Genomic DNA, 26487 nt, shown 5'->3' with positions numbered 1-26487 from the left:
ATATTATGGAAATATAAAATAACTTTTTAGTTATTGTTTGCAAATATTTTCATAAATTATTTTGTTTTACTACATCGTTTTGATATTTAAAAAAATCAAGTTATAATTAGTATCTAGTTACCATCTTTACTATTTATTGTATAGATACTAAAAACACTAGTTTTATGCTTTTCTATTACTTTACTGAAACTCATAACAATAAAAAAATACTTTTATCATTTTTTTAATAATACATTATTTATCAAAAAAATTAGGTTACTACAATTGAAGAGTTTAATATTTTTTTTGATCAAATACTAAATTCTCGCATGCACCTAATTATTGTGTAAAACACAATAATTAGAGTTAATGAGTATATTGCATTACTATGATATATCTTACTTTAGTTACTTCAAAACTTTAATTCAAGCTCAGTAACAGTCACCTATTTCCAGACAGTCACCTATTTTCATGGTTTCCTTTCTTTTTTAACCCCGTATAACATTTATCTTGTTTCTTATGACTTCTCTTATAATGTGCACTTGTTTTTTGTTTTTTTAGTTTATTGTTTGTGGTTTTTTGTCACAGAGTTTTTCAGTTTTTTTCAGTTACCAGGAGTTATCCACCTAGTTATCAATTTATTTAGTAACTTAGTCAGAGTTGTCAAGACCAAAGTCATCTAACTCTAATGTATGAGATTCTTAGATAATCCATCTTTCCATCCAGTAAAAGAGTTGGCAAGAGCAATGCCATTCAGCCTTATAAAATAAAATTCTTGGACTGTAATAAATTGATATATTAGTTTTTTCAATTGTAATTAATTTTTTTTTTTTAATATTTTAATTAGTTTTTATAATCATAGAAACATTTTTGTAAAATGTCTTAATATTGTATAAAAGTGTTTCTTATATAGAAATAAAAAGAAGTTCTTCTCAGCAAATTATATGAAAAAATCTATTTTTCAAAAAAAGGGAGTTTTTTTATTAAAAAATAAATTTTTATTTTTTTAGATATGTTTACACCTTTAATGGCTGCATGCTACTCTACGAAAGCTACTGAAGAGAAGCTGCTAGGATGTGTAGAAGCTTTAGTTCATGCAAATGCTCATATAGACTCTCATGACAGGTAGTTTTTCAGAATTAAGTAAAACCATTATAAGTTACAGTAGAGCTATTACTGTATCAAGTTAATAATACTATTGTTAAGGTTAACATAATTTTTATTATAATTTCTTGTTATTTTATATATAGTTATTGTGTTGAAATTTAAGATAACAGTTTACTCAAAATAACAGATTACTTAAGAAAACAGATTACTTAAGATAAAAGCTAGCGTCTTTTCCGCCATAAAATACTACTAAAATTCATTCTCGTGTTACTCGTCATTAAATTCAATTCCAGAAATTCTTATTTGTTTAGTTTCTTCCTTGAACATCAGTCCTTTTAAATTTGCTTCCTTCATCTTGTTTTCCTGATTCATGTAAATTGCAATCTTTCAAGTTGTCTGTTGATTGTTATCTTGCTCTATAATTTTCATCTTTTCTCTTCCAGTATCTTCCAACTCTAATAGTGGTTGCTTTGCAGCCTTGTTGGAAATGAAGATGTTGAAAAAAAAAATGTATACATTTATGTATTGTATATGTATACATATATATGTGTAGCATTATTATACATAACTTGTATTATGTTTAAATAAACTAAATAAAAGTTACATTACTTACATTTTAAGAAAATATCATTATACAAATGAAAAAACAAACAAACAGAAAAATGTTTAAAAACATTTAGGTTAATGCGATATTTAACAAAACTTAGCAGCCTTTTTTATTTTATTATTAACCAAAGTATATAAAACAACAATTTTACAGAAGCAAAAAACAATTATTACTTTAAATAACTTAATACAAATGTAGATACAAAATGTTGTAAAAATTTCTAAAAAAATAAAAAGCTTTTTTCTATTTGACAATATTTTTTCTCTTTAGCATTTTTTTCTCTGTTTGGATTTATTTAAAAAGTTTTGTGTCAAAAGAGGCACAAATGATCATTTGCTTCGACAATAATATTGTTGATAACATAAGCTTAATACTGTAATCTCACTTGATTCTCCAAATCTTCCATAATTCAATCATTGAAATTACTAGTTTCCATTGAAATATGTTCTGCATAATTAGAGGATACATAGATAGAGGAGCTGGAGCTATAAATTTTTATGGATCCCGTTCTTAAACTCTTAGTATTTTAATGACTATTACAAACTATTTTGAGAGTTACTAGATATAAAACTTACATCAGTAATGCCTTTTGTTTTTATTGTATTTTTTATCTTTTTTATTATTTTAATTTTTTATTTGCTTTATTTTCTTTTCTTTATTTTTCTTTCTTTTTTTTAATATAAGTTTAAGTTAAGTTTTGGTTTTTCTTAGCGAAAATACATTATTGCTGAGTCACCTTGACATACATATTCAAACTTTTCTTTAGGTATCTAATGACCGCCTTAATGTATGCATCAAAACAAGGTTATGCTAAAATTGTTGATTTTCTTTGCAAAAGTGGAGCTTGTGTTAATTATCAAGACACAAGAGGATGGACGGTAAATTTACAAAACTATCATCATTTATTATCAAACTCTGTTTTTTTTTTGTTATCAAAAATTGAACGACAAAATTTTTTTCCATAATCAGTTGACACAAAAAAAACAAGACCAGTAAAAAAATTTTTAAATAAAAAAGATTGCCTGCTCTAGTAAGGAAGGTTGATTTTGTACTTTTTTAAAAGTTTCACTTGCTGCGCTCTTAGGTAGCTAGAAAATTGTGTCAGAAAATTGGAACCATCATCCTTTTTTTTTCTACTTAATTCAAATTTTGAGTCAATATTATTCCTCAAAATGAGAAAACTGCAGTTTCACTTTAATTTTAATTTACACCTTTCAACTGCTATTTTTAATTATAAAACATTTTAATACGCGAAATATACCATATGCTATATAATACAGGACAACCAATGGTAGGAGAAGAAGGGAAGCAAAGTTTCATCCCCAATAGTTAAACGTAAAACCTTGAAGATTATCTGGACAAAGTTAGATTGATAGCTTAATTAAAACTAATACCCTTTTCTCATTTTTCTTTCAAACTTAATATTATAAAAATGAAGCACACAGCGCACTTAAATTTTTATCTAAATTTAAAACACAGCACCCAATTATACGTCGTTATATTTGGATCAAAAATTTTAGGCTAATAAAATTATTTAGTTTTAAAATATTTTCAGCTTCATGGGTGAAAAAGTCCTGCAGCCTAGCTCTGCTTTCTATTCTTCCTAGATATGATACAAAATAATAAATTTTTATTAAAAATTTATTCTTGGTTTGGGTAAATTAAAAGACTTGAAACTCGATATAACAAGCGTGTACTTTTTAATTATTATTATAAAAGTTTTTATGATACTATGTATTATAAAATAGTCGATCAAAGATGAAAGGTTAATACAAAAGGAAAAAATTGGTTAGGGCCAACAGATAGGAGTGCTGTAAAAAAATAAAAAAAAATTAGTTAAATGTCTCAGTTACTTCTGATATCGGCAATCTAAATTTTTAAGTTAAAAACAATACTTATGCATCATAATCTTTTTTAGAATTTAACTTTCGACTTTTTTGTTTTCCCAATGCTAAACCACACTTTTTCTGTAATAATGTATAAAAAGCTTTTTTTGAAATTTCGGAAACAAGTTTTACAGCATGCTCAACAGACTGACTGTGTAATAGAAAATCCCAGCCAAGCACAATAGATTCTGGTTTATATTCAATCAAATTACAAAGTTCCTGACAAGATAAGCTCTCAGTAGCAGGAAGTTCAAAGATTAGTTGATAATCTGAAACCAGCTCTTTCCATGAATCACTCTGAATATTCAAATTTTCTATGTTTGTTATTTTGTTAACTCTAATGCCACTCTAGATTTTATTAACTGGGGCAGATGAGGATTGCCTCAACATTTTAATAGCCTAACTGCTCTAGTTCGATTATCTACAATAAGGCATAAAAAAAAGTTTTCTGAGTGAAGGCAATCGTTGTACTGCCATCAATGTTCTATAATATGGTGCTAAGGTAACTCATATTTATATATTCATATATAAATATAAGTTACCTTTGCCTCTTTATAAAGAGTTATCTTTTTATAATATGAGTATATTTTTTCAAATACTCATATTATATAAATTTAATGCAGATGATTGTCAATATCAGAAGAAGTAACTAGAAGTTACACTCCTATCTGTTGGCCCTAACTGATTTTTTCCTTTTGTACTAACCCTTGACCTTTCCTCTTTGATGTATTCTCTTTCCTCAAGTGAAATCTGAATAAATTGAAACAAAATATCATAAGTTTATTATCAAAAGGAAACTTGCAGAGATACTCTTATATAGCTACTTTAAGAAGAAAGTTTAAAGAAACAATGCACTACATAGTATGTAGAGAATCTTTAGAAAAAGTAAAATTCTCAACTAACCTTGCTCTCTGGGAGACAAAGGCATACAAAATGTTTTTTACTGCAGATTAGATTTTTGCATATTACTTTATTATCATGGCATAAAACTTCTTCTAAATAACATCTGCAGGCAGGTATATCATAAACGTTTTCTAATACACTATATGCTAAAATTTGAGGTTCTTTTTTGCACTTTTTTACATTAATAAGTTTCATTGTGTTTTGACCAGTTTTTTCCATTAATGAGTTTCATTATGTTTTTACCAGTTAACTTGTTTCTCCGCGCAGTGGCCTTGTTCGTCAAGGTTCGTGTTTCGGAGTTATAGAGTTATAAGAGGGTTATAACCACAATTAAGTAGCCTCCTCATCTGTACCTTCTGGGCCTTCTGTTAACTAAAAAAAGAAAGAAAAAAAAAGTTTTGGCTGTGAAAGGCTGAAAATAAATCAAAACCTTTAAAAGTGAAGGCTGTGAAAATAAATCAAAAAGTCATTATCCTATAGAGCAATGAAGAGCTATAGGTAAAAATACAAATGTAAGTTTATTTTCAGAAATAATAGTACTGCAAATACATTTGCAAAAATTACATTTGTATTTTTTACCTCAGTTTACCTATAGTTCTTTATTGCTCTGTAGGATAATGATTTTCAGATGTCCCTTCCAAGCAATCGGAGAGTGTTGGCTTCTTATTATGACAAGAATAAATGGTAGTGTCGTCAGCGAACAATGCCACCTTAGATGTGAGAATATCTGAAAGATCATTAATGTAAATTAAAAAGAGTATAGGGCCCAGGATTGAACCTTGAGGAACCCCTGAAGTTACAGAATATGAAGAAGAGTGCTGTCCATTGAGGACCACTTTTATACTACCATTAGAAAGGAAGTAATATAAAAGTGGTCCTCGATGTATATAAGGACTCAATAATCTTAAAGGTGTCACCAGATACATGTAAGAAAAAAGCTTATAGAGAAGACCAGCATGTCAAACTTTATCAAAAGCTTTAGAAATGTTAAGAGTGATAGCCCTAACCTCTCCACCTCTGTCTAATGCACAATAAAACCCATCAGTTATTACTGTTAGCAAATCAGCTGTGGAATGAGAAGATTGAAATATTGATGATCAGAAAGTAAGTTATTAGATTCAAGATGAGAGATTAAGTGTTTGTTAATTAAAGACTCAAAAACCTTGCTTATGATAGGAAGAAGACTAATGGGATGGTAGTTAGATGAATCAGATCACTCTCCAGAATTTTTGAAAATAGGTTTTATAACTTTATTTTTTTATGGTCTCTGGTGTCCAGAAGCTTTAAACATGTTGGTTGATTAATAATCTGTTATAAGAAAAAAATTTATGATATTTAATGATTTGGAACTTATTGTTTTTAAGCTAGGAATCCTAGAGTCCCTGAGTCCTTGCCGCCATTATACCTAAGGACTCCAGGTTCAAAAATTTATTGTTCTTCTGACCTATAAGTCTTGATTTTTTCCCCATTAGTAACCCATACATTTTTTTATTTTTAAAATATATTATAAGTTCCTTTTTGGGAATCGGCATCCCTAGGGATAACAGATGCCACTTTCCAGCATGCCGGAAAACAAGACTCTGATAAGCACTTGTTAAATAGTTTTGAAAGTATAGATGATAGCTCCAGAGAACTTTTTTGCAAGACTACAACAGGTATGTTGTCTGGACCACAAGCTGTAGAAGAGTCTAAGCAGGAAATCACTTTTGATACAGAAGCTGGAGTGATATGAATGTCAAGCAATGGATTAACCTGTTTGACGGCTATATCAAGTAGAACGCAACTAGAGGAATCAAGAAATGATATTGATGAAAAGTTCTAAGCAAAAAATTCAGCTTTGTCTTTAGGTGAGGTGACAAAATCTGAACCATACAAGAGAGGTTGAATAACAGATTTGCCCTTATTATTGATACTGTTAAAGATTCTCCAGAAGTCACGAGAGTCTGATTTTTGTGATGAAATATGAGATTTTATTACCGCTTTGGCATTAGACAAAACTTTTTTACAATGGTTTCTAGCAATAGTAAACAGACGTCTGTTTTCTGGATAATTGTTTTGCTGATATATATGGAAGTAACAGTTTCATTTGGAAATTTTTTTATTTTTTTTTTTGTTATTCACCTCCTCAAGGCCAAGAAGGCCACTACCGATGAGGAAACTACTTAATAGTGGTTATAACCCTCTCTCAACTCTATAACTCCGAAACATGAACCTCGACAAACAAGGCCGCTGCGCGGACAAACAAGTTGAGCGCGGTACTACCAGGGATGTGGTGGGGATCAAACTCAGAACCTCTCACTTATGAAGCGAGCGCTTTACCACTACACACTACCGCAAATTGCAGCAGCACAATGGAAGGAAAACCATAGAGAAGAGTGAGGCTTGACTTAGAATCGTCAAGAGGGAATAAAAGATTCCATACCAGCCTGAATTCACAAAGTTATGTAAAAAGCACATTTGTCAGCAGGGCGAAAGATTTCTACCCAAGGACCATTACGAAGAAAATCACGGAAAGAGTCCCAGTCAGCTTTAAGGTAGTTGTAAGAAGTACAATGATAGAGATATTCTGATGATGAAGAAGAATGAGATAATAGTTTTAGAGAGATCAAACCGTGATCAGAAGCACCTAAGGGTGAATTTGGAGAAACTGAGTACTAACTAGGATCAGAAACAAGACATAGTTCAAGTAGAGAAGGTAAATGATTCGGGTTGTCTGGAAAGCGAGTTGGAAAGTTGACTATTTGAGTTAGAGGTTGAGAAAGGCAAAAGTTAAGGGCCTTAACGCCAGCATATTCACTGACACTACAGCCAAGCCATTCAGTGTGATGAGCACTAAAGTCACCAACAACAACGATATTGGCTGATGGTTAAAGAGAGAGGGCTTGGTCAATTTGATCAGAAATAACATCAAAAAGAGTACAGTCTTGAGATGAAGGAGAGCGATATAGAATAAAGTGAAAGATGGTAGAGTGAAGTGGTGCTAAATGAAAGCATAAAAAGAATAGTCTGTGGATTCAGACCTAGTTTCCCTACAAATGGGTGAATTCTTATGAATGTCCAGGCCAAGCATTTGACTATTAGAGTCTTTACAAACCATCAACATTAAGATCACAAAATGAGAAAACCTAACTCAAATTAGACTCACAAAGAGCAAGTAGGTCTGGTGAACTTTGCAAGAGATAAGACTCAACAGAAGAAAAGTTACTTCGAAGACCACGAATATTAGTGAATGATAGGTTTAGAGAACTTGGTGATGATGATAGTTTTTTGTGTTTTATAGTTTTTGGAAATTTAGGTATTTTAAATTTTTTAAAGAACTTTCCTTAAAGCAGACGTAGTACTCAGTACACTATTTAATAGTCCAAGCAATTGCCTCATTACTATTAATAAACCCTGTATAAAGCTGTAACAAAGCTGTAAAAACCCTGTAATAAAGCTGTAGCAAAGGGCTCCAAATGTGGCCTCAACAATGCACACCAAAAGTACGAACAGGAACACCATCCATGCGCAACATGGCACTGTTAGTAGTCTGATATTTTTCAGCTGTTTATGGAATCAGCCTTTCTGAGAGCTACCACAGAGTTTGGGAAACCTGACTACCAGCCGGCCTCAGAACCATAAAACTGAGTTCTAGAGCTGTACCCTCTCTTATAAACCTTAATGTAAAAAAATTGATTTAAATTTATTAAATATTTTAATTAGTTCATTATTAGCCTAAAAAACTCTAGCTATCTGAGAGGACAGATAAGTCGAATTCAAAAATCGACCTCCCTTACTGCCCTAGCCAAAACCATGAGTTGATGTAGTAGCACTACTTGTATGTTCTATCTATTTCAGTCTATGTATGTACACCCCTCAAATGTTCTAACTATTTCAGTCTATATTTTGTATTTAAGCTAGGCTGCACCAATCCCTAAACAAATCAGTAAATAAAACAAAAATAAATAAAATAAAAAGTAAAACAAATTGAAAAACAAAAACAGAAAAAAATAAAAGCTAACACATTCTGCATTAAAAAAAAAAAGTTTAAGCTTGAATTTTTGCGGTTTTGCAAAAGAGATGTTTTTAATTTAAAAACATCTCATTATGTAACATAATTTGTTGTCAAAAAACATCATTTTTTACCATTAGTACTCTCAAAGTCAACAATTTATAGAACCATAAATTGATGCACACTGATGATATCATACTGAGATAGGTAGCTGCGAGGGCTTCAGTAGATTTACTTACTATCTAGGTTAGAATATCCAATATGCAATAGAAAGAAGAAAAAACAGTCTGTCAAAGACAAAATTAGATGTTCAGTGCATGAATAAAATTGCCTAGCACAATATTTTGCGCTCATTATACTGAAACATGTTATCAACTAGCACAATTATGTGCGCTCTGCATCAAGTCTTCGAGAGCATTATTCAGATTTGGAACTTGGTGGCCATGGGATCATGCATAAATTACATACGCAAGTATGGGGAGGGCAGTCTAAACCATTTAGCCAGCGCTTTCTCACTCAAGTCTTTTCACGCTCACCCACACCCCCGCAAAAACTTTGGTGAGCGCATAAAAAAGTGCTTGCCAAAAAAAATAAAAGCGTTTTGTTTTAAATTGCAACAAAACTTTTTTGTTTTTTTGCTTTTATGAAAAATGGCTTTTTTTAGTCTTTTTTTTTTAAATTATTTTATCTAGTAATTATTCAAAACATTCTTTTCGCTATTTTTATTTTAACTTAAATAGCAGAAAAAAATAAATTTTTTGAATCGCGCAGGCTAACTTAAAAATGCCCATCCTGTCAGCACTTTTTTGTGCGCTGGCATTAAATTTCAAACAGAGAAGACTAGGAGGGGTCACTCAAAAGCGTACTGTGTGTACAAGGGAAAGGGTGGACAATTTTTTGTTTGAATTTTTTTTTTTTATGTGAAGTCTGGGAAATCAGATAAAAAAAAAGATTAAGAATGTTTCTTTAATTTACAAAAGATATGTAAAAAATTAAAATCAATAGGAAAAGAATCTTACGTTTTTACAACATCTTGTGGATTAAAACTTTTATTGTTTAATTTAAAGTTTCTATTCTCATTGGGACAAACCATTTTGAAAATAGTAAACATTTCATTCTATCTGTTAGAAGTAATGACTTCGTAACTTTCCATTCATTGTTTGTGCAAAACAGAAAACTGCATTCTAGTTTAAACTGAAGACGCAATTTAATTATTAAGTGAGTATTTTTTTATATACTTGATTATATACTTAATAAATATATAAGCAACTTATACTAATATAATATATATTAGTGTAAGCAACTTAAACAAATATAATATATAAATAACTTATATACCGACGTAATTTTGAGAAATGTGTTTATTAAAATAGAGATGTTATATTTTTTCTTTTGTTGTTTGTGAGCACGCTTCCAAAAGTTTCAATTTATAGTCATATAATAAATATATTTGTTATACATATTGTTTGTTAAAACTTCTTTTTTTTTTAATTTTTAGTTTCATTTAACTTTAGCTCTTTTAATAAATAGAATTTAGTGTAAACTTAACCGATTCAAAGATATCAGTAAAAGTATTTAGTTTATCAACTTATATTTGACAATAAATATTTGATATTCCAACGCTTTGATGTTTTTCAAGTTTCTAAATATAATAGTCATTAATTAATAGAATGTGATCAAACCTGTACGAAATTTAAATTGAAGTTATAAGTGAAGTTTTAGTTTAATCAATTTTTTATGCTAAATATTTATTTATAAGATATTTATAAATATTATGCTAGATATTTATAAATATTGGGCTAGATATTTAATTTTTTAATATTTAAGTTTGGAATTTTGATTGAAGTGTTGCAAGGTTTGAAATTTTATCACATGGGCTTTTATGCAATTCATAGTAAAAGTTCCAGTTAAGCAAAGTTTTTTTCCTTTACCCAGGGTACGGTCAACACAGTTCAACTGGAATTTTTAAAAAAAACATGCTGAATTTAACTTTCAAATTGAAGAAATGGATCATTTTTAATTTGAACTTATGCCGCATAAATTAAAATAGAAGCACGTCACGCATAAATTATGCATGATGTACTTTATTACAAATATAACTTCTTTGTTTAACATTTGTTTAATGTTTAACTTTGTTTAATATGCAAACTCTTCTGTTTAAACATATTTTGACTTTTTATAGAAATATTTTCTATAAAATCAACTTATAATTTTCTCCCTCGCAAGTTCTTCACACAAGCGCGATTTTTTACTCTCGTAACGAAACTAGTGAACGCTATTTGTCGCCCCTGGAAGGCCATTTACAGGCATGTTCACGTGGGCCGAGCGATTGCTCCCGCTTTAAACACATCACCTGATATGTGTTTTTATTAATTTATAATAATTTCTTTATTCTTAAAGTTATTGTTAACTTAGTATTATTATAACTTAAGGGGTAAACAATTTATATCTGTTGACCAGCACCCCTTCTTCATTTATTAGGCTGGCGTAGATGCATTTATAATACATTGTTTTCAGTTTAGGATGTTGAATGTTGGATCTTCATGATTCATTACATGGGTTTTGTATGTGTCTCTGTTTTTAAGACTAGGCAACTCATTCTATTATCTTCTAATGAGGCTACAGCTCTAAAACTCAGTTTTATGGTTCTGAAGCCAGATGGTAGTCAGGTTTTCCGAACTCTGTGGTAGCTCTCAGAGAGTCTGATTCCATCAACAGCTGTTAAATATCAACAGTAATAACAGTGCCATGTTGGGCATAAATGGTGTCCTTGTTCGTATTTTTAGTGTGCAATGTCGAGGTCATATTTGAAGCCTTTTTGTACGTTTTGTTTTTGTACAAAACCATCTTTGCAGGTCATTCTTTTACATTACTTCCTTCGAAAAACAACAGCAGCTGAGGCGCTTAGAATAATAGTGGAAACATATGGCAACAATGCTCTTTTAGAACAAACATGCAAAAGATGGTTTCAGCATTCAAAAGGGTGGTGATTTTGAATTTAAAGATGAAGAGCATACTGGTGCTGAGAAAAAGTTTGAACACACTGCATTGGAGACATTATTTGATAAAGCTCCATGCCAGACACACGAAGAAACATTGGGAGTGGATCAATCAACAGTTTCTTGGCGATTAAAACAACTGGGAATGATTTGAAAGCAAGGAAATTAGGTGCTGTATGAGTTAAAACTGAGGACATCGAAAGACAATTTTTTACCTGTGCACAGCTGCTCGCGTGGCAAAAAAGAAAAGGTTTTTTGGATCGAATTGTTACTGGTGATAAAAAGTGGATTTGTTTTGAAAACCCTAAATGCACCCTAAAAGCATGAGTCAAACCCAGCCAGCCATCAACATTGACAACAAAACCTAATATTTTTGGTTCCAAGCTCATGTTCTGTGTTTGGTGGGAACAGCTTGAAGTAATATATTATGGGCCTGCTTAAATTGAATAAGATGTTTACAGCACACCATTACCAAGAACAATTTATTAGGCTGAGCCAAGCACTGAAGGATAAAATATGCCAAAAGGCTTGGTAAGTTTGTTCTTTGACGTGACAAACCATGACCCCTTGTTGCAAATGTTGTAAAAAAAATACCTGGAGAACCTCAAATAAGAAGTCATGCCCCAACCACAGTATTAATCAGACATCGCCCCCTCTGGTTATCATATATATATATATATATATATATATATATATATATATATATATATATATATATAGTTCTATAGATTATTGCATTTGGGAGTACAGAAGGAAAAAAATGATTCTTATGCCAACAAATACGTCACTTTTAATTACTTTTGACTTTCGTCCAACATTTGAGTGTTTTCAGAAAGTTAAAACCATTAATTTAATTACAAAATAATCGTTTTTTAAAAAAACTGAAAAAACGCAAATTTAATTGACCAGAATTTTTTTTAAACATTCTGAATGTTTTTAAAATATTCTATATAAACAATGTTTTTATTTTTATTTTTTTTAATAAAATGTTTTTATTTTTATAATTTTTACTTTAAATCATACACGGAGTGTTACTACATCGACTATCTTATAGCCTGACTCACAACAAAGTGCTGCTACATCGACTGACAGATAGCCTGACTCGCAACGGAGTGCTGCTATATCAAGTGATAAATAGCCTGACTCGCAACGGAGTGCTGCTACATCGACTGAGGGTTTGGTTGGGGCAGGCAGTCTATCAAGTAATGAAAAAAAATTCCGGTCTTGCATTTTAATTTTCACTTTTTGTCAACAAAATACGGAAAAACTTTCTGACAACCAGTTAGAAGTTATATATATATATATATATTAGGGTGGAGTGAATTTTAGTTTTTTTTACAATTCGTTTACCCTGGGTGTGCAAAAGTTGTCTATTCATTTCAGAAATACTCTGGAAAAATATCAATGCTCTAGGAAATTATCTTGAGGTTCCTCAAGACCTTTAAAATTTTAATGGGTCCCTAATATTATGTAAAAAAAAAATTTTCAAAAGTATGTCATGTTGGGTCTCAAAAGAAGCAAAATTTTATAAAAAAATTATTATTTAAGATTTTTTTGAAATTATAATTAAAAAAAAAAAACTTTTTTCATTTTTAGTTTAAAAGGTCATTTTTTCTGCAAAAAACTATAAAATAACAATTTTATTTTTAAATAATTGTTATTATATATATATATATATATATATATATGTATATATATATATATATATATATATATATATATATATATATATATATATATATATATATATATATATATATATATATATATATATATATATATATATATATATATATATATATATTGCTTTACACATTCGCTTGCTGGTTGTAGATGTATTGTGCATATTGAATAAAAATAAAGATGTTAGACTAAGCAAAGTTCTACAAATATTTATAATAAAAAAACAAATTGTTGCTAATGCTAAAAAATCTTATCTAATTGAAGTTGAAAAACTAGAGTTCAAATATTAACTCACAATCACATTTTTGCTGAAAGAAAAAGAATAGCAAACTGTATTGAAAGAAATGACTGCTTTTTCCATTGCAAGCCATTAACTTGCAATTAAGCATTGAAAGCAACTGAATACTAGATTAATAACAAAGTTTTCCATGTACTATTAGTGGCGTTCCAGGAGATTAACTTTTCAGGTCTATGAATTATACAAGGTTATTTCTCCATCAGAAATTAAACATCACAAATATACTAGCAAACTCTTTCACCATACTTAAAAATATTAATTGTTTGATAACAACAATGAGCAAGTTTTATAATGATAATTGATATGTTAGTTAATTTGTCTTAATTTAACCTTTAAATATTTTAAATAGTCTTAATACTTCTTTGTTAAACTTTTTTAGCTATAATTTTGTCTGATATTAAGTCATACACACCTTACTATTTCATTTTAAAACTTTTTTAGTTATAATTTTTTCTGATATAAATTTGTCCACATCTTACTCTTCATGGTTTTTAGCTATATCTTTGTCTCATATAAAGTTGGGACCATAAATGTTTTTCCGTTATCCCATTAATAGAAACACAATTTGTTTCTATTAATGGGATAGAATCTGAATTAATAAAATCAACAAATGGTGTCCCACAAGGCTCTGTATTAGGACCATTGCTTTTCCTTCTCTTTATTAATGATCTTAATACCTCTCTGAAGTTTTCCACTGCTTACCACTTCGCTGATGACACCAATCTGCTTTTAATAGACAAATCACTTAAAAAGATAAACAAAAATAGTAACCATGACTTAGCGAATCTACTCCAGTGGCTCCTATCCAATAAATTATCACTTAATTCCAAAAAAACATGAATCGATTAAATATCAGAGCATATGCACATGGAATAGTCTCCCCTCATATCTCCCTACCTTTTCCAAATTCAAAAGCAGTCTTTACAATGTTGTTACTATATATTATTATAATATACTTCTCTTTTCTTGCTATATTTTAATTAGGTATATAAAAGTCTTTTGTTCTAAATAAATGTATAGATATATAAAAGTAAATTTAATTTTGTCCTAAATTTATCAAACTTCTTACTTAATTATTATTCCATAAAATTTTTGGTTTAAGTATTGTACTGTTTTACTTTTTTTTTTTTTTTTTAGTTTCTTATTATGGTGTTTACTTAAAATTAGTACTTGTACTATATGTAAATATTCCATGAAATGTAAAATCTATTTCAGAATACATTTGATTTGATTTGATTTGGAGTCCTGTTCCAAAACATTGATGGAACATTTTTTTGTACTTTTGCAGTCCTATAGGACATCATATGTATAGTCATATAAAATTCCTGTAAACCAAAATTTTTTAGAAATGACAGTTTGTTAGGATATTCCTGTAAAGTATGAATAAAGAATTACTTATATATCCATAGGTAAATTTTTTATAATCCTGATGGGTAGTATATCGGAATAGTATATTTTCTATATAAAATAAATATATATATATATATATATACACACTTCCAAGTCAATGAAGCTCTAAAGATAGAGAATACTTTGTTGATAAGACCAAGGTTACAACATGGTTGTAAAATCTCTCAGACACCTCTTATATCTATTATTAGTTAACAACTTTTTAAATTCAAAAAACCAAATAACCTTTAACATTAAGTACAATAAAAAATTAATGTTTTAAATTAAAAAAAGAAGACTAAATTATTTTTATATATCTTTTTATTTTGTTTATACTTATTTTGTTATATGGTATTAAAAATAGTTTTCTTTTAATATTGTTTCTTTGTTTAATACTTAGGTCAGCACTGTTTTTATTGTGGTCCCACATTAGTATTCTCAACCATGATACCCACCTTAATACCTAAAGTAGGAAATATTTTTTCTTATGTCATGTATTCTTTTTTAACATAAGTTATTTTTTTAAGGCACTATGCTTTGCAAGTAGGCACGGTCACAGTCATGTAGCAAAGGTTCTTCTCCAGCATAATGCAAATCATCTTCTTACTGCATTTGATGGTCAGACTCCTGCAGATATTGCATTTACATACAATTATAAAATAGTAAGTTTTAATTTTTAGTTGTTGTATTATTTAAATTTAGATTTCATATAAGTCTTAATATAAATTGTGTCTGTTTATATATATACATATATTAATATATATATATGAATATATATATATGAATATATATCTATATATATATATATATATATATATATATATATATATATATATATATATATATATATATATATATATATATATAAACAGACACAATTTATATTATGACTTATGAAATCTAAATTTAAATAATACAACAACTGTTAAATTAATAATTGGTATTTACATATTTAAAATTTAAAATGAGGTAAAATAATTTATGTTGAATGCATAATTTATAAATAATTTTAGATTTTTAAGAATAAAAAAAATGAAAAAACTACTAGTGAATGTTGTTAGTTAACTAGGTTTGTAGCTAGCAATGTATTTTTTAGTAAATATTTGTTTTCATGACGATACTTTGATATAAATTCAGATCGTTTGTTAAGCAGTTCATCAGTTTTTGAATCAGAAATAATTGCAAGTTTTTCATTTAGGCAAAGGTGAAACTTTCTTTAAATGTTTGAATAAGGGGAAACAGGTTTTAAAATAGACCAGGCAAAAATGGAGGTTTCGTTAAATTTGCTTTTCAAGTTCTAAACATAGCTAGATAGGGCTGTTGCCTTTTGATATATTTTGTTCTTGAAGGACGACTTGTGGTTGTAATATCTTGTTTTCCACTCACCTTCTGTTAATCAGATATAAACTTACTTAGACTGGTTTTTAGCAACAACAATGCATTTGTATATCACATTTGTAGATTTACATTTTCCATTCATTAGGCAATCTAGCCTATTTCTGCAGTTGCATTCTTGTTGATTACCTTCAACTCTTGGAGAAAGTATTTTGCGGTTTTTTTAAAATGATTTTTTTAATGTTTTCGGTGCGAACTCGTAGGCATTTCCATACTCAGTAAATTATCAGAAATAATCACAAAAAATGATTTCAGACTGTTTAGTGATGACAGTTTACTTGTTTTGTGGAACCACAATGGCCACGGTACTGACAAAATTAGAAAAAAAATAACTAAAGTTTTCAAAAATAATAGTTTTCAAATTTTTATAAAAACAAACTTAAAATCAGTAAACTTCCTTGACTTAAATCTTAAAATCCTCAAATGAAATAATATTTAACCAAGCTAAAGTTAAACATAAGAAGGTGCTAAAAACATCAGGATACAAAAATCCCGCTTTCAAGTTCACCATCATTGAAATATTATATGGTTTAATCCTCACTTTAATAACATCTCTACAAATGTTGCAAAAAGTTTCTTAAAACTGCTTGATAAAAACTTTTCGAAAACACATAAACTATTCAAAATAATTCATTGAAACACAGTGAAAGTCAGCTTCAGCCGCACCGAAAACATTGAAAAAATCATAAAAAACCATAATCGCAAAATTCTTTCTCCAAGAGTTGGAGGTAACCAACAAGAATGCAACTGCAGAAATAAGCTAGATTGCCCATTGAATGGAAAATGTAGATTTACAAATGTGATATACAAATGCATTGTTTTCGCTAAAAACCAGTCTAAATAAGTCTATATCAGATTAACAGAAGGTGAGTGGAAAACAAGATATTACAACCACAAGTCGTCCTTCAAGAACAAAATATATCAAAACCAATTATTAATTTAACAGTCTAATTAAAATTAAATAACCTAAATTATAATTTTTTATTTATCAGTTTTATAAACTAATTACCCACTGACTAATTATTTTCAAGTTTCCGTTCAAAACCTAAATAAAAACTGTAATTTTCTAAACAAACTTTGTAGCAAAATTAATTTTTCTGCTAATTGTCTGATGACTGTGGAAACGCATGAAACTACGAGTTTCAAAACTATATTACCTATATTATTATAAACATTATCTATATGTTAATTCTTGGTACTTCTGGTAACAGTAACATATTAATTTGTATATAAATAGCTCTAGTGTAACTATCAAGCACTCTTAATATATGCAATAGTTATATAATATAATAAGATTCTTTTTTAACATTCATATATGCACATAAGTATATATATATATATATATATATATATATATATATATATATATATATATATATATATATATATATATATATATATATATATATATATATATATATATATATATATATATATATGCAGATACATACAATGTATGTTTTCAATTGACAACTTTTAAGTTGTTGGTTGAAAATCAAAATTATTATAATCTATGGTTTTAAAAAGTGTAAAATTAGGTTCAGTTATAAGCTTTCTGCGGTATGCTAAAATATTCATTTACCAGCACTGGTAAATCTGGATATGTGGTATGTCAAACTGATATATATTCCTGTTCTTCATCTGTGGTCTCAAGTGTGATTTAATGTTTCTCTACAAATTTGACTTTTTTTCTGAAAGAGAAAGTCATTTATTTATCTTATTATGTAACAGTTATTTAGCACTAAGACCTGATTTTAAATTTTTTCCTGATTCTGTCATAACAAAATCAGAATAATGAATTAAATAAATAATGAAAATAAAAATAAACAAATAATTTATCACTAAGATAATAGTTCAAATTCCCTATCAGTTAAATATTTAAATATAATTGAATAAATTTTAAAAATTATTTATTAAAAATAGTTAAATGTATTCCAAATTTCAAAGCTAATTATTACATTTGTTTTTATAATTGTTGCTGAATTAAAAAAATTTATTGATATGGTTAATTGTATAGTTTATTTATTTTAGTTCTATAGACATGTAAAACTTTGCATTGAATGCAATTTTACATTTAAAGCATTTTACAACAAGCTTTATTTTATCTCTTGTATATATAATTTATGTCTGGATTTTAAAATCAACACATTTTGGTAGAAGTTAATAACAAAAAGACTTGGGTCATTTGTAATCTTTTGTGTTCACCAAATAACTTGAATGAGTTTTCAGCATTGACCACAAGGGTTAATAACTCAAATGGCTTTTAATTACTGAGTTATCAACTACCATTTAGTTATTTAATTAAATAGTAGTTAATAATCCAGAAATTTTGTGCTTGTGAGATGCGGAGTCCCAAAAAAGACTCTGGCTTTAAATCTCTATTTTTTCCTGATCTCTGGTGTGTCCATGAGCTCTAAAAGTTATGTTTTTTTTTTTAATGCCTAGAGTCCTGGAGTCCTTGCTGCCATTACACATAAGAACTCTAGGTTTAAAAATTGATTGCTCCTTTGAACTTGAAGTCTTAATTTTTTCCCCAAAAGTAGTACATAAACTTCTTTACATCTTTGGAGCTTCTGGATACCAAAAACCAAGCTAGAAATAACCTTTTTGTGACTTTTAAATCCAGAGTTCTCTTTGGGATTCCACATCTCTGAATGGCAGTGAGGATGACAATAAAGACCTTGCCTAAAATGTTAAAATTTTAGTTTTCAGTTGGCTACAATCTTATGAATCTGATAAAAAACAAAGAACTATATTAGGTTTAAAAGCAAGAATTTTAAGAAAACCTAGTTTGATTCACTTGGAATATTTGAATAAGTTGAGTTTTTATTATCTGGAACTTTAGTTTATTATTTAGAACTCTATATCTTTTCAGAGTAAAGCCATAAAAAATACCAATTATATTGTTTGCTAAAGATCATTTACTAAGACTTTAATCTTAATCAGAGATTGTACAAAAAATGTCAAATTGATTTTATTAAACCCTATAGAAAAAACAAAATCACTCAATAAAGAACTTTTGCTTTTAACAAAAAATATTTTTTAATACAAAAAAAAGTTTTGTTATTAAAATAACAACAACAAAAATATTTAGTTTAAAGTCTTTGTTGAAACTCAGTTTTTAGTTAAGACCCAGTTTAGTTTAAACTCTTTTTTGTTGTACAAAGGTTGTCACCAAATGTTGATTAGTTTTTGTTTCTGAAGCAATTGTTTTGGAACTTAAATTTTATTGTTCAACAGGTATTTGGTTGTGCAAACTATGTGTAAAAGTGTTTTCATATTAAAACATAAATGTTGTGCAACAGTTGCGCTATATATCCAACATACTATGCTACAAGTTTTGTGATCTAGTTAGTATTTTTGAATAATTTTTAATGTTTTAGCAATTTTATCACTGATTGAAATTTGTTAGGTTTTGTTTAGATGTCTGAGTTGCTTGAAAAATACAATGGTTGTAATATCGATCAGTTTAAAGATGTTCCATCAAACGGGTTTATAATTAATTAATTTTTAACATAATTACAATTATTTAGAAAACAATGATCAATCAATATATTTTTTAGATTCAGAATCTAACTTTAAGTTAAAAACCAAATTTTAAAACCAAAGTAATAATAAATTAAAAGCAACAATAAGATATTTATATGATAATAATATATTAATATTGTTTTTAATGATAATTTATTATTATAATAAATTTTCAAATAATAATTAGGTATATATGTTCAAACTGAAAATTTATAAACAGTTATATACTGATAAAACAAATCAACCTACCATGAGATAAAAACGATTATTGTAAAATAAAATAATAATGATTTAATATATATAATAATTGTAATGTCTATTATCTTAGCTTATTATAATAGGAATAATTTGAATAATATGTTTATAATATATCATTATTTATAATATATAATAAGAATAATTTGAATAATATGTTTATAATATATCATTATTTATAATATATAATAGGAATAATTTGAATAATATGTTTATAATATATCATTATTTATAATATATAATAGGAATAATTTGAATAATATGTTTATCATTAGGAAAAACCAATAAAATGAGAAATAAACAGAAAAGTTTTAATATTTCAAAATACCTAACAGATGAAAATGTGTACATATATTTAAAATAAATTTTCACTCACAAGAATATAGAAATATATGACTTACTGTATACAAAAGGTATACAAAATGTTTTACAACACTCACAAATAAAAACATAGCATTCACACACATGGAAATATAAAAAAGCTACAAAGTTGTTTATAATGAATAAGTAAATAAATAGTAAAATAAAACAATTCATATCATGGTAGTAATTATAATATTATTAACAATCATGATTAATATTTAAATAGTTTATAAAATTTTATAGATAATTTAAAGACAATAATGCAATAACTAAAAAAGCAAAGGTTGTAGTAATAATAATGTTGTGTAATATATTATACTGTTATTATATTGTATAATGTACATATACAATAAGTTTGTAAACAGGGAGATAATGTTACTAATTTAAAATTAAGTTTTTACTTGTTTACCTGTTGTTTTTTTCTTTCTTTTTTCTTTTTTATTTAATGTTTCTTTAACTAATAAATGTTAAGTTTCTTTAGTTCTAATTTTTTTTCCTCTATATTAGTTTATTTTGTTATTGTTTTGTAAAAATAAAAACAACTTTTTATTTTTACACTTGTTTAGGAGCAATTGCAACGCTGCACAGTCCAAGTAAATATCTTTATTTAAGTTATAAATTCATTATAAATACATTACATTTCATTCAATGCTGTAATGAATATAAATTCATTACAGCATTGAATGAAATTCCTATTTTATTTGATTTATTATATTTATTTTTATTTATTATATTTAAATGTATTTGATTATTATATTTATTCTTTAAACTATTATTTATCTTTTTCATATTTTTTAGATATGTTAAATATGGAGATTTAGAACTATTTCTTCATGGTTTAGAAATGGGTCATCTTGTTATTTTATTTCAGGCATGATTTTGAATCAATTATAACAATATTGTTTTGTAAATTATAAATATTTATTTTTATTTTTTATTTTTATACAGGAGCATAATCTCAACTTCACAGATATGTTGAAAATGACTGAAGAGGAAATGATTGAGGTAATTTACATGCTTTTATTTTTATGTTTAATTCTAAGATTAAAAAAAGTAATGAAAATAAAAAAATTCTAAATAAAAGATTAAAAAAAGTAATGAAAATAAAATATTCTAAATAAGTGTTGTTTGAATTATCAACAAAAATGTGTTTAAATTTTTTGCAACTTGAAATTGCAATAAATAAAAAAATCAGCTTTTTAAGCATAAATTAGTACTCAGCAATATTATCATTAACAGGATAAATACTACTTCATCAGTAGAGTAGTTTGTAAAAGTAATTTTATATTTGTGGAGTTGTCTATAGAGGTAGTTACCTGTAGTACTCACTTATTTTTTATCTATTTTGTCACAATTTATTTTTTATAATAATAAAAAGATGTGTTAGTGAATAAAACAATTGTTTTACTTACTAAACTAAATGTTTATGTTTTTTTTCTTATGCTTTTGTTTCTTAAAATATGATTTTATTTTGGATTTTAACAAATTTAAAAATAAATCAAAATGTGCTTTTTTGTCATTATTTACTACTATGAATTCAACATTTAATACATGCTGCCAGTGATGTCAACTTTAAAGGCTTAAACCCAGCTGTAAAATGTTGACCAACTTGTCAGCTATGCTAACAATAAATGAAAATAAAATTAAATAAGATTTGTCAAGAGGAACTGGTTCAAAAAACGAAATGAAATACCTTATAATAGCAGAGTTGTTGCATGTCATCAACATGAGCTAATGGTTCTAATTGCTAATGTGAAAAACAATAAAAAATTATAGATTGAATGGATGAAAAAGATGTTATCCACCCCTTTTTTTATTTTATGAAGAAACACCTTACATTTCTTCTATGAAAGGATAACTGTGGATAAATGGAGATTTTTGTAAAAATTTTCAATTTTAATAACATTTTAAATTTCATTTCTTTTTATTAATTCAAATAAAAATAGAAAAATAAAAACTTCAATTATATCAGATTCAACTTTTATAAATAGTTTTCAAATATAAATGTTTGAAGCTGCATTTAATTTTTAAAAACATTTTTAGGTTTAGCACATTTATTCTATGGAATGAGTATGAGGTCATAATTTTTTTAAATAATTCTTGTATAAGAGTATTTCAATCATAATAAAAAATAATATAAAAATCTTGAATTTTTGTAATTGTACAACAGGATAACATAGGAGGGGATAAATAGTTTAAAAAACTAGAAACAAGTTTTTAGATGTTAAAACAACTGATAACTTGGGTTTCTGAATACTGTTTAACAGTAAAACAGCTGTGTTTTTATTTTTAAAAAAATTAAAATCAACAAACAGCTGTTTTATAAATGACTGTTTTTACCGTTTTTAATTTTTTTTAATTAAAATTATTGCAATTTCATTCAAACTAAGAAATTTTTAAAAAAACATTTCAGATAAAGAAAAAATTATATATATATTAAAGATTAGTAAAAAAAAGGGTTTTTTTTGTACTTAACATGTTTATTAGAACAAATTTAATGGTCATTTGACCATTAAAATAACAAGTGATTTTTGTAAAGAAAAAATGTATAACCTAATTCGTATTACTATCAATACCAGACTCAGACTCATATAGTTCATCTGACTTCTTGTTATCCTCCACCTTTTGATATTTATCACCATGGTATAACCAATATATTTGCAAAGGTTTTTGGAAATTACACCAGCTTTATTAGAAGAACATTTTTTTGTGAAAAATGACTATGGCAAAAACAATAAACAAAATTAAACACCTAATCTGGTGCAGCAGGTAGTTCTATCTAAGATATGGTATTGGAACCTTGATCATTAAGCCAACCATTTCCGAAAGGATTTGATGGGTTAATGTCATCATTTTTTAATAAAAGCTTCAAAATTAGCTCTTTTTATCTGTTGCACTAGCAAATCTTTATTCGGTGGTAGCATTTTCTCTCTAAATTTACCAGGTTAAAATAATCTGTAGCTAGCTAATTCTTCTCGCTCCACCTAGCGTAAATGCCAGAAACATATTTAAAGGGATCCCAAACCGCTGAGACGTGTTGTGTTCATATTAAAGAGAATGATAAAAAATTTTGGCCTACAACAAAATGGAGAAGGCGAGCTTGGACTAAAATAAAAAAGTTAGTTTTTCTTGGTATGTATTTATTCTTTTGTTTTAATCAAAAAAAATTTTTTTTTATCATTCTCTTTAATATGAACACAACATGTCTCAGCAGTTTGGGATCCGTTTAAAGTTAAGAAAAAAGTTTTAAAATACAAGATCATTTTTATTTGTTAAGTTTTCTAAAATAAAGCATGTACCCTGATATTGTGACTATAAAATTTCAGTTCATTTAAAGAAAACTGTGCCTACGAGATGAAGTTCAGATTTATGAGTATTTTCTCTTCTTTTTTTATTTTATAAAAAACGTTTTTTAAATGGACAAGCTTGAAAACTTTCCTAGAACTCCTAAAAAAAAAATTAAAATATTTAAATGACAGATTTTTTTATTGTGGGGTATTTACTTTTAAAATTTTGCAAAAAATAAAAAAATTTCATGTAAAATTTTTCAGATCCATCAAAAGCTTGCAATAAATTCCTGGTGATTTTAAATCCATAAGAAAAGAACTCTTCTAAGCCTAAACTTCAGAATGCAATTTTTAAAGTGAGATCACTCCTACTAACATTACTCGAAAAATCCATTAAACACCAATAAAAGGAAGGAAGCAAGTACTAACAGAATCTGGTGACGCTCTTATTAAAAAATTGCCTTAACAAAAAGAAAGGAAGAAATATCAGGTTTAAAAAATAAAATAATTGCTGTGAAAGTTTTTATATTTAATCAAAGACACCTTTGATGTTGTTAATTAGGAAAGAGTTATACGTTTTGAAGAAAAAATAAGCATTTCCTCTCTATAGTTATACTGTTGCATACTTCTTTAATTCTTTCTATAATTGGCATATCTAGAGATGTGACGCGTTTTTTTGGTTCTTGTTTTTTTGGTTTTTTTGGTCGTTTTTTTGGAAAAAAAACGCAGGGTTCCATTTTTTTGTTTTTTTTGGGAAATATTTAATAATTCATCATTTAAGCTACTAAATTTAACTTTAATGGCAATATTATTAAACATATTTTAATTTCAGATTTATATAGGAAAACTAAGGCTGAATTTGACTAAAATTCTTTTTCTTTTGGTATGTTTAAAGGTAATTGTTTTATTATTAATGTTTAGGTTTACACGGTTATAGCAGTCCTGTATAAAAAATTATTAGTTAATTTTATCTTCCTCTATTTAATTTTTATTGACTTTATTGTTATATATTGACACAATAAACACTTCTTATCTAAGTTTATTACACTTAACTACATTTACTTAATTTTATTTACTATTTGATATAGATATATATATATATTATTATTATTATTTTTTTTATTTTTTTTTTATTTACTGTACTTATAAAGTTTTGAGTTGCAAATAAAAAGTTATAAGGAGTTTTAAAAGCTCTTTTTAATAATCAATAATGTTCTCTATTTAATTATATTTAAATTTTAGATATTTTGCTTAACATAGTAAATTTTAGTTTTAAAAATGAGTAAAACAGGCCATACAGGGGGGAGAAATAAAACCATAGTTTCCAATTTATTTATACCTATGAAACAAATTAGCAAAATGGAAAGAGTTAAATGTTCTTTTTGCTTTGACATTATCTCTAAAAACAGAACTCGAATGACTAAGCATATTGAAAAATTTCGAAAATGTCCTGAAGAAGTAAAAAGTCTATATGCAAATAAATCAGGTCATAGTCAAAAACAGCAAGACTCTTCTGGAGATGCTGAACCAAAAACAAAAAATCCACGATCTGATTCTTTCGGAACATCCTCTTCTGAATCAATTTGTAGAAGTAAAACACCATGTTCCGTGTTTGACAGCATGACAAAAACTGAAAAGGTGTGTATTGTATTTTGAAATTTTAAGATTTATTTGAAGAATTAACTGATATGGCAACTAGCTTATTAAAAGTTCATGATTTTTAAATTTAAGATTTGTTTCATGATTCACTGATGTACCAGTATGACATTATATTTTGCAGGAATTGATTGATACACACCTAGCCAGAGCAATATATGCTAGTGGATCGCCACTCCATATAGTAGAAAATAACTATTGGAAAATCTTTTTGAACAAGTTACGTCCTGCTTATAAGCTTCCGTCAAGACATGAAGTGTCAAATGTGTTATTAGATAATGAATTTTCAAGGATTTCAGCAAATGTTAAAGAAATGGTAGCAACTGCAGATTATCTTGGATTTATGTGTGATGGATGGAGCAATTTAAGGTACAGTAACAATTTATTATAATATTAGTTGATGCAATTGAACCTATATTATTTAGTTAATAAACAGATCCTGTTTGTTTATATGCTGTTTCTTCTTTACAGAAATGAAGCTATCATAAACTTTGTAATGACATTACCTTCTTCATCACCCATTTTGTGGAAGACATTGCCTACAGGTAAAACCATAATTCTAGTACTGTATACAATGGATTTACTTAACAGACTCGTAGACTTTTAAAATATGCATACTATTTTATAATTAACTTTGATATTAAATTTATAACAAACAACACTGAAAACCATTTCAGTAAGCAGAAATAATGTATCAGTAAATAGATTTATAATATTTATATAGCACAGTATATATAATATATCCTAAATTGTTTTGTAGGAACATTAAGCCATTCTGGTGAATATATGGCAAATGAAATAAAGAAAGTTTTAGAAGAAATAAATCCTAAAAAAGTTTTGGGCATTGTGACTGACAATGCTGCAAATATGAAAAATGCGTGGACTTGTCTAAAAGTTATCCCCATCTTCATTGTTATGGATGCATTTCATATGGTTTAAATTTGCTGTTCACAGATTTTTTAAAATTGACAACTTTAAGTGTTTTGATGTCACAAGTAACTGATATTGTTAAAGAAATAAAAAATTCTCATTTATCTGTTGCAGCGTTTAGAGATATACAAAAAAAATCAGCTGGTGTAGTAACATGTATTTCCTTGAAACTACCTGTATAAACTAGGTAATAAAACTAAAAATATAAATATACTGTACATTACATAAAAA

General features: G+C 27.3%; 2 protein-coding genes across 2 annotated transcripts in view; both read left to right on the top strand.

The window, feature by feature from the left end:
- The window catches only part of LOC100211882 (ankyrin repeat, SAM and basic leucine zipper domain-containing protein 1), a 62734-nt gene that overhangs the window by 11039 nt on the left and 25208 nt on the right, over positions 1-26487 (top strand). The window contains exons 4-10 of the mRNA XM_065814176.1: positions 990-1104; positions 2460-2571; positions 15370-15504; positions 19661-19728; positions 20950-20976; positions 21182-21254; positions 21332-21388. Coding sequence (XP_065670248.1) covers positions 990-1104; positions 2460-2571; positions 15370-15504; positions 19661-19728; positions 20950-20976; positions 21182-21254; positions 21332-21388 — 587 coding nt within the window. The remainder of the gene's footprint in view (positions 1-989; positions 1105-2459; positions 2572-15369; positions 15505-19660; positions 19729-20949; positions 20977-21181; positions 21255-21331; positions 21389-26487) is intronic.
- Positions 24852-26430, top strand: LOC136088935 (uncharacterized). The gene is made up of 4 exons (XM_065814174.1): positions 24852-25308; positions 25451-25695; positions 25798-25871; positions 26087-26430. Exons 1-4 carry the CDS (start codon positions 24949-24951, stop codon positions 26263-26265), a joined length of 858 nt encoding a protein of 285 aa, XP_065670246.1. The 5' UTR covers positions 24852-24948; the 3' UTR covers positions 26266-26430.

The sequence above is a fragment of the Hydra vulgaris genome, chromosome 12 (assembly GCF_038396675.1).
Source record: "Hydra vulgaris chromosome 12, alternate assembly HydraT2T_AEP".
NCBI classification, from domain to species: Eukaryota; Metazoa; Cnidaria; class Hydrozoa; order Anthoathecata; family Hydridae; genus Hydra; species Hydra vulgaris.
This window is presented reverse-complemented; position numbering and strand designations above follow the sequence as displayed.

What these genes read in the sequence shown, in the direction of transcription:
- LOC136088935 (XM_065814174.1), top strand. Translation starts at nt 24,949, where the DNA reads ATGAGTAAAACAGGCCATACAGGGGGGAGAAATAAAACCATAGTTTCC. An exon ending in GCATGACAAAAACTGAAAAG is followed by an intron (nt 25,309 to 25,450) that starts GTGTGTATTGTA and finishes TATATTTTGCAG; the next exon opens with GAATTGATTGATACACACCT. An exon ending in GATGGATGGAGCAATTTAAG is followed by an intron (nt 25,696 to 25,797) that starts GTACAGTAACAA and finishes TCTTCTTTACAG; the next exon opens with AAATGAAGCTATCATAAACT.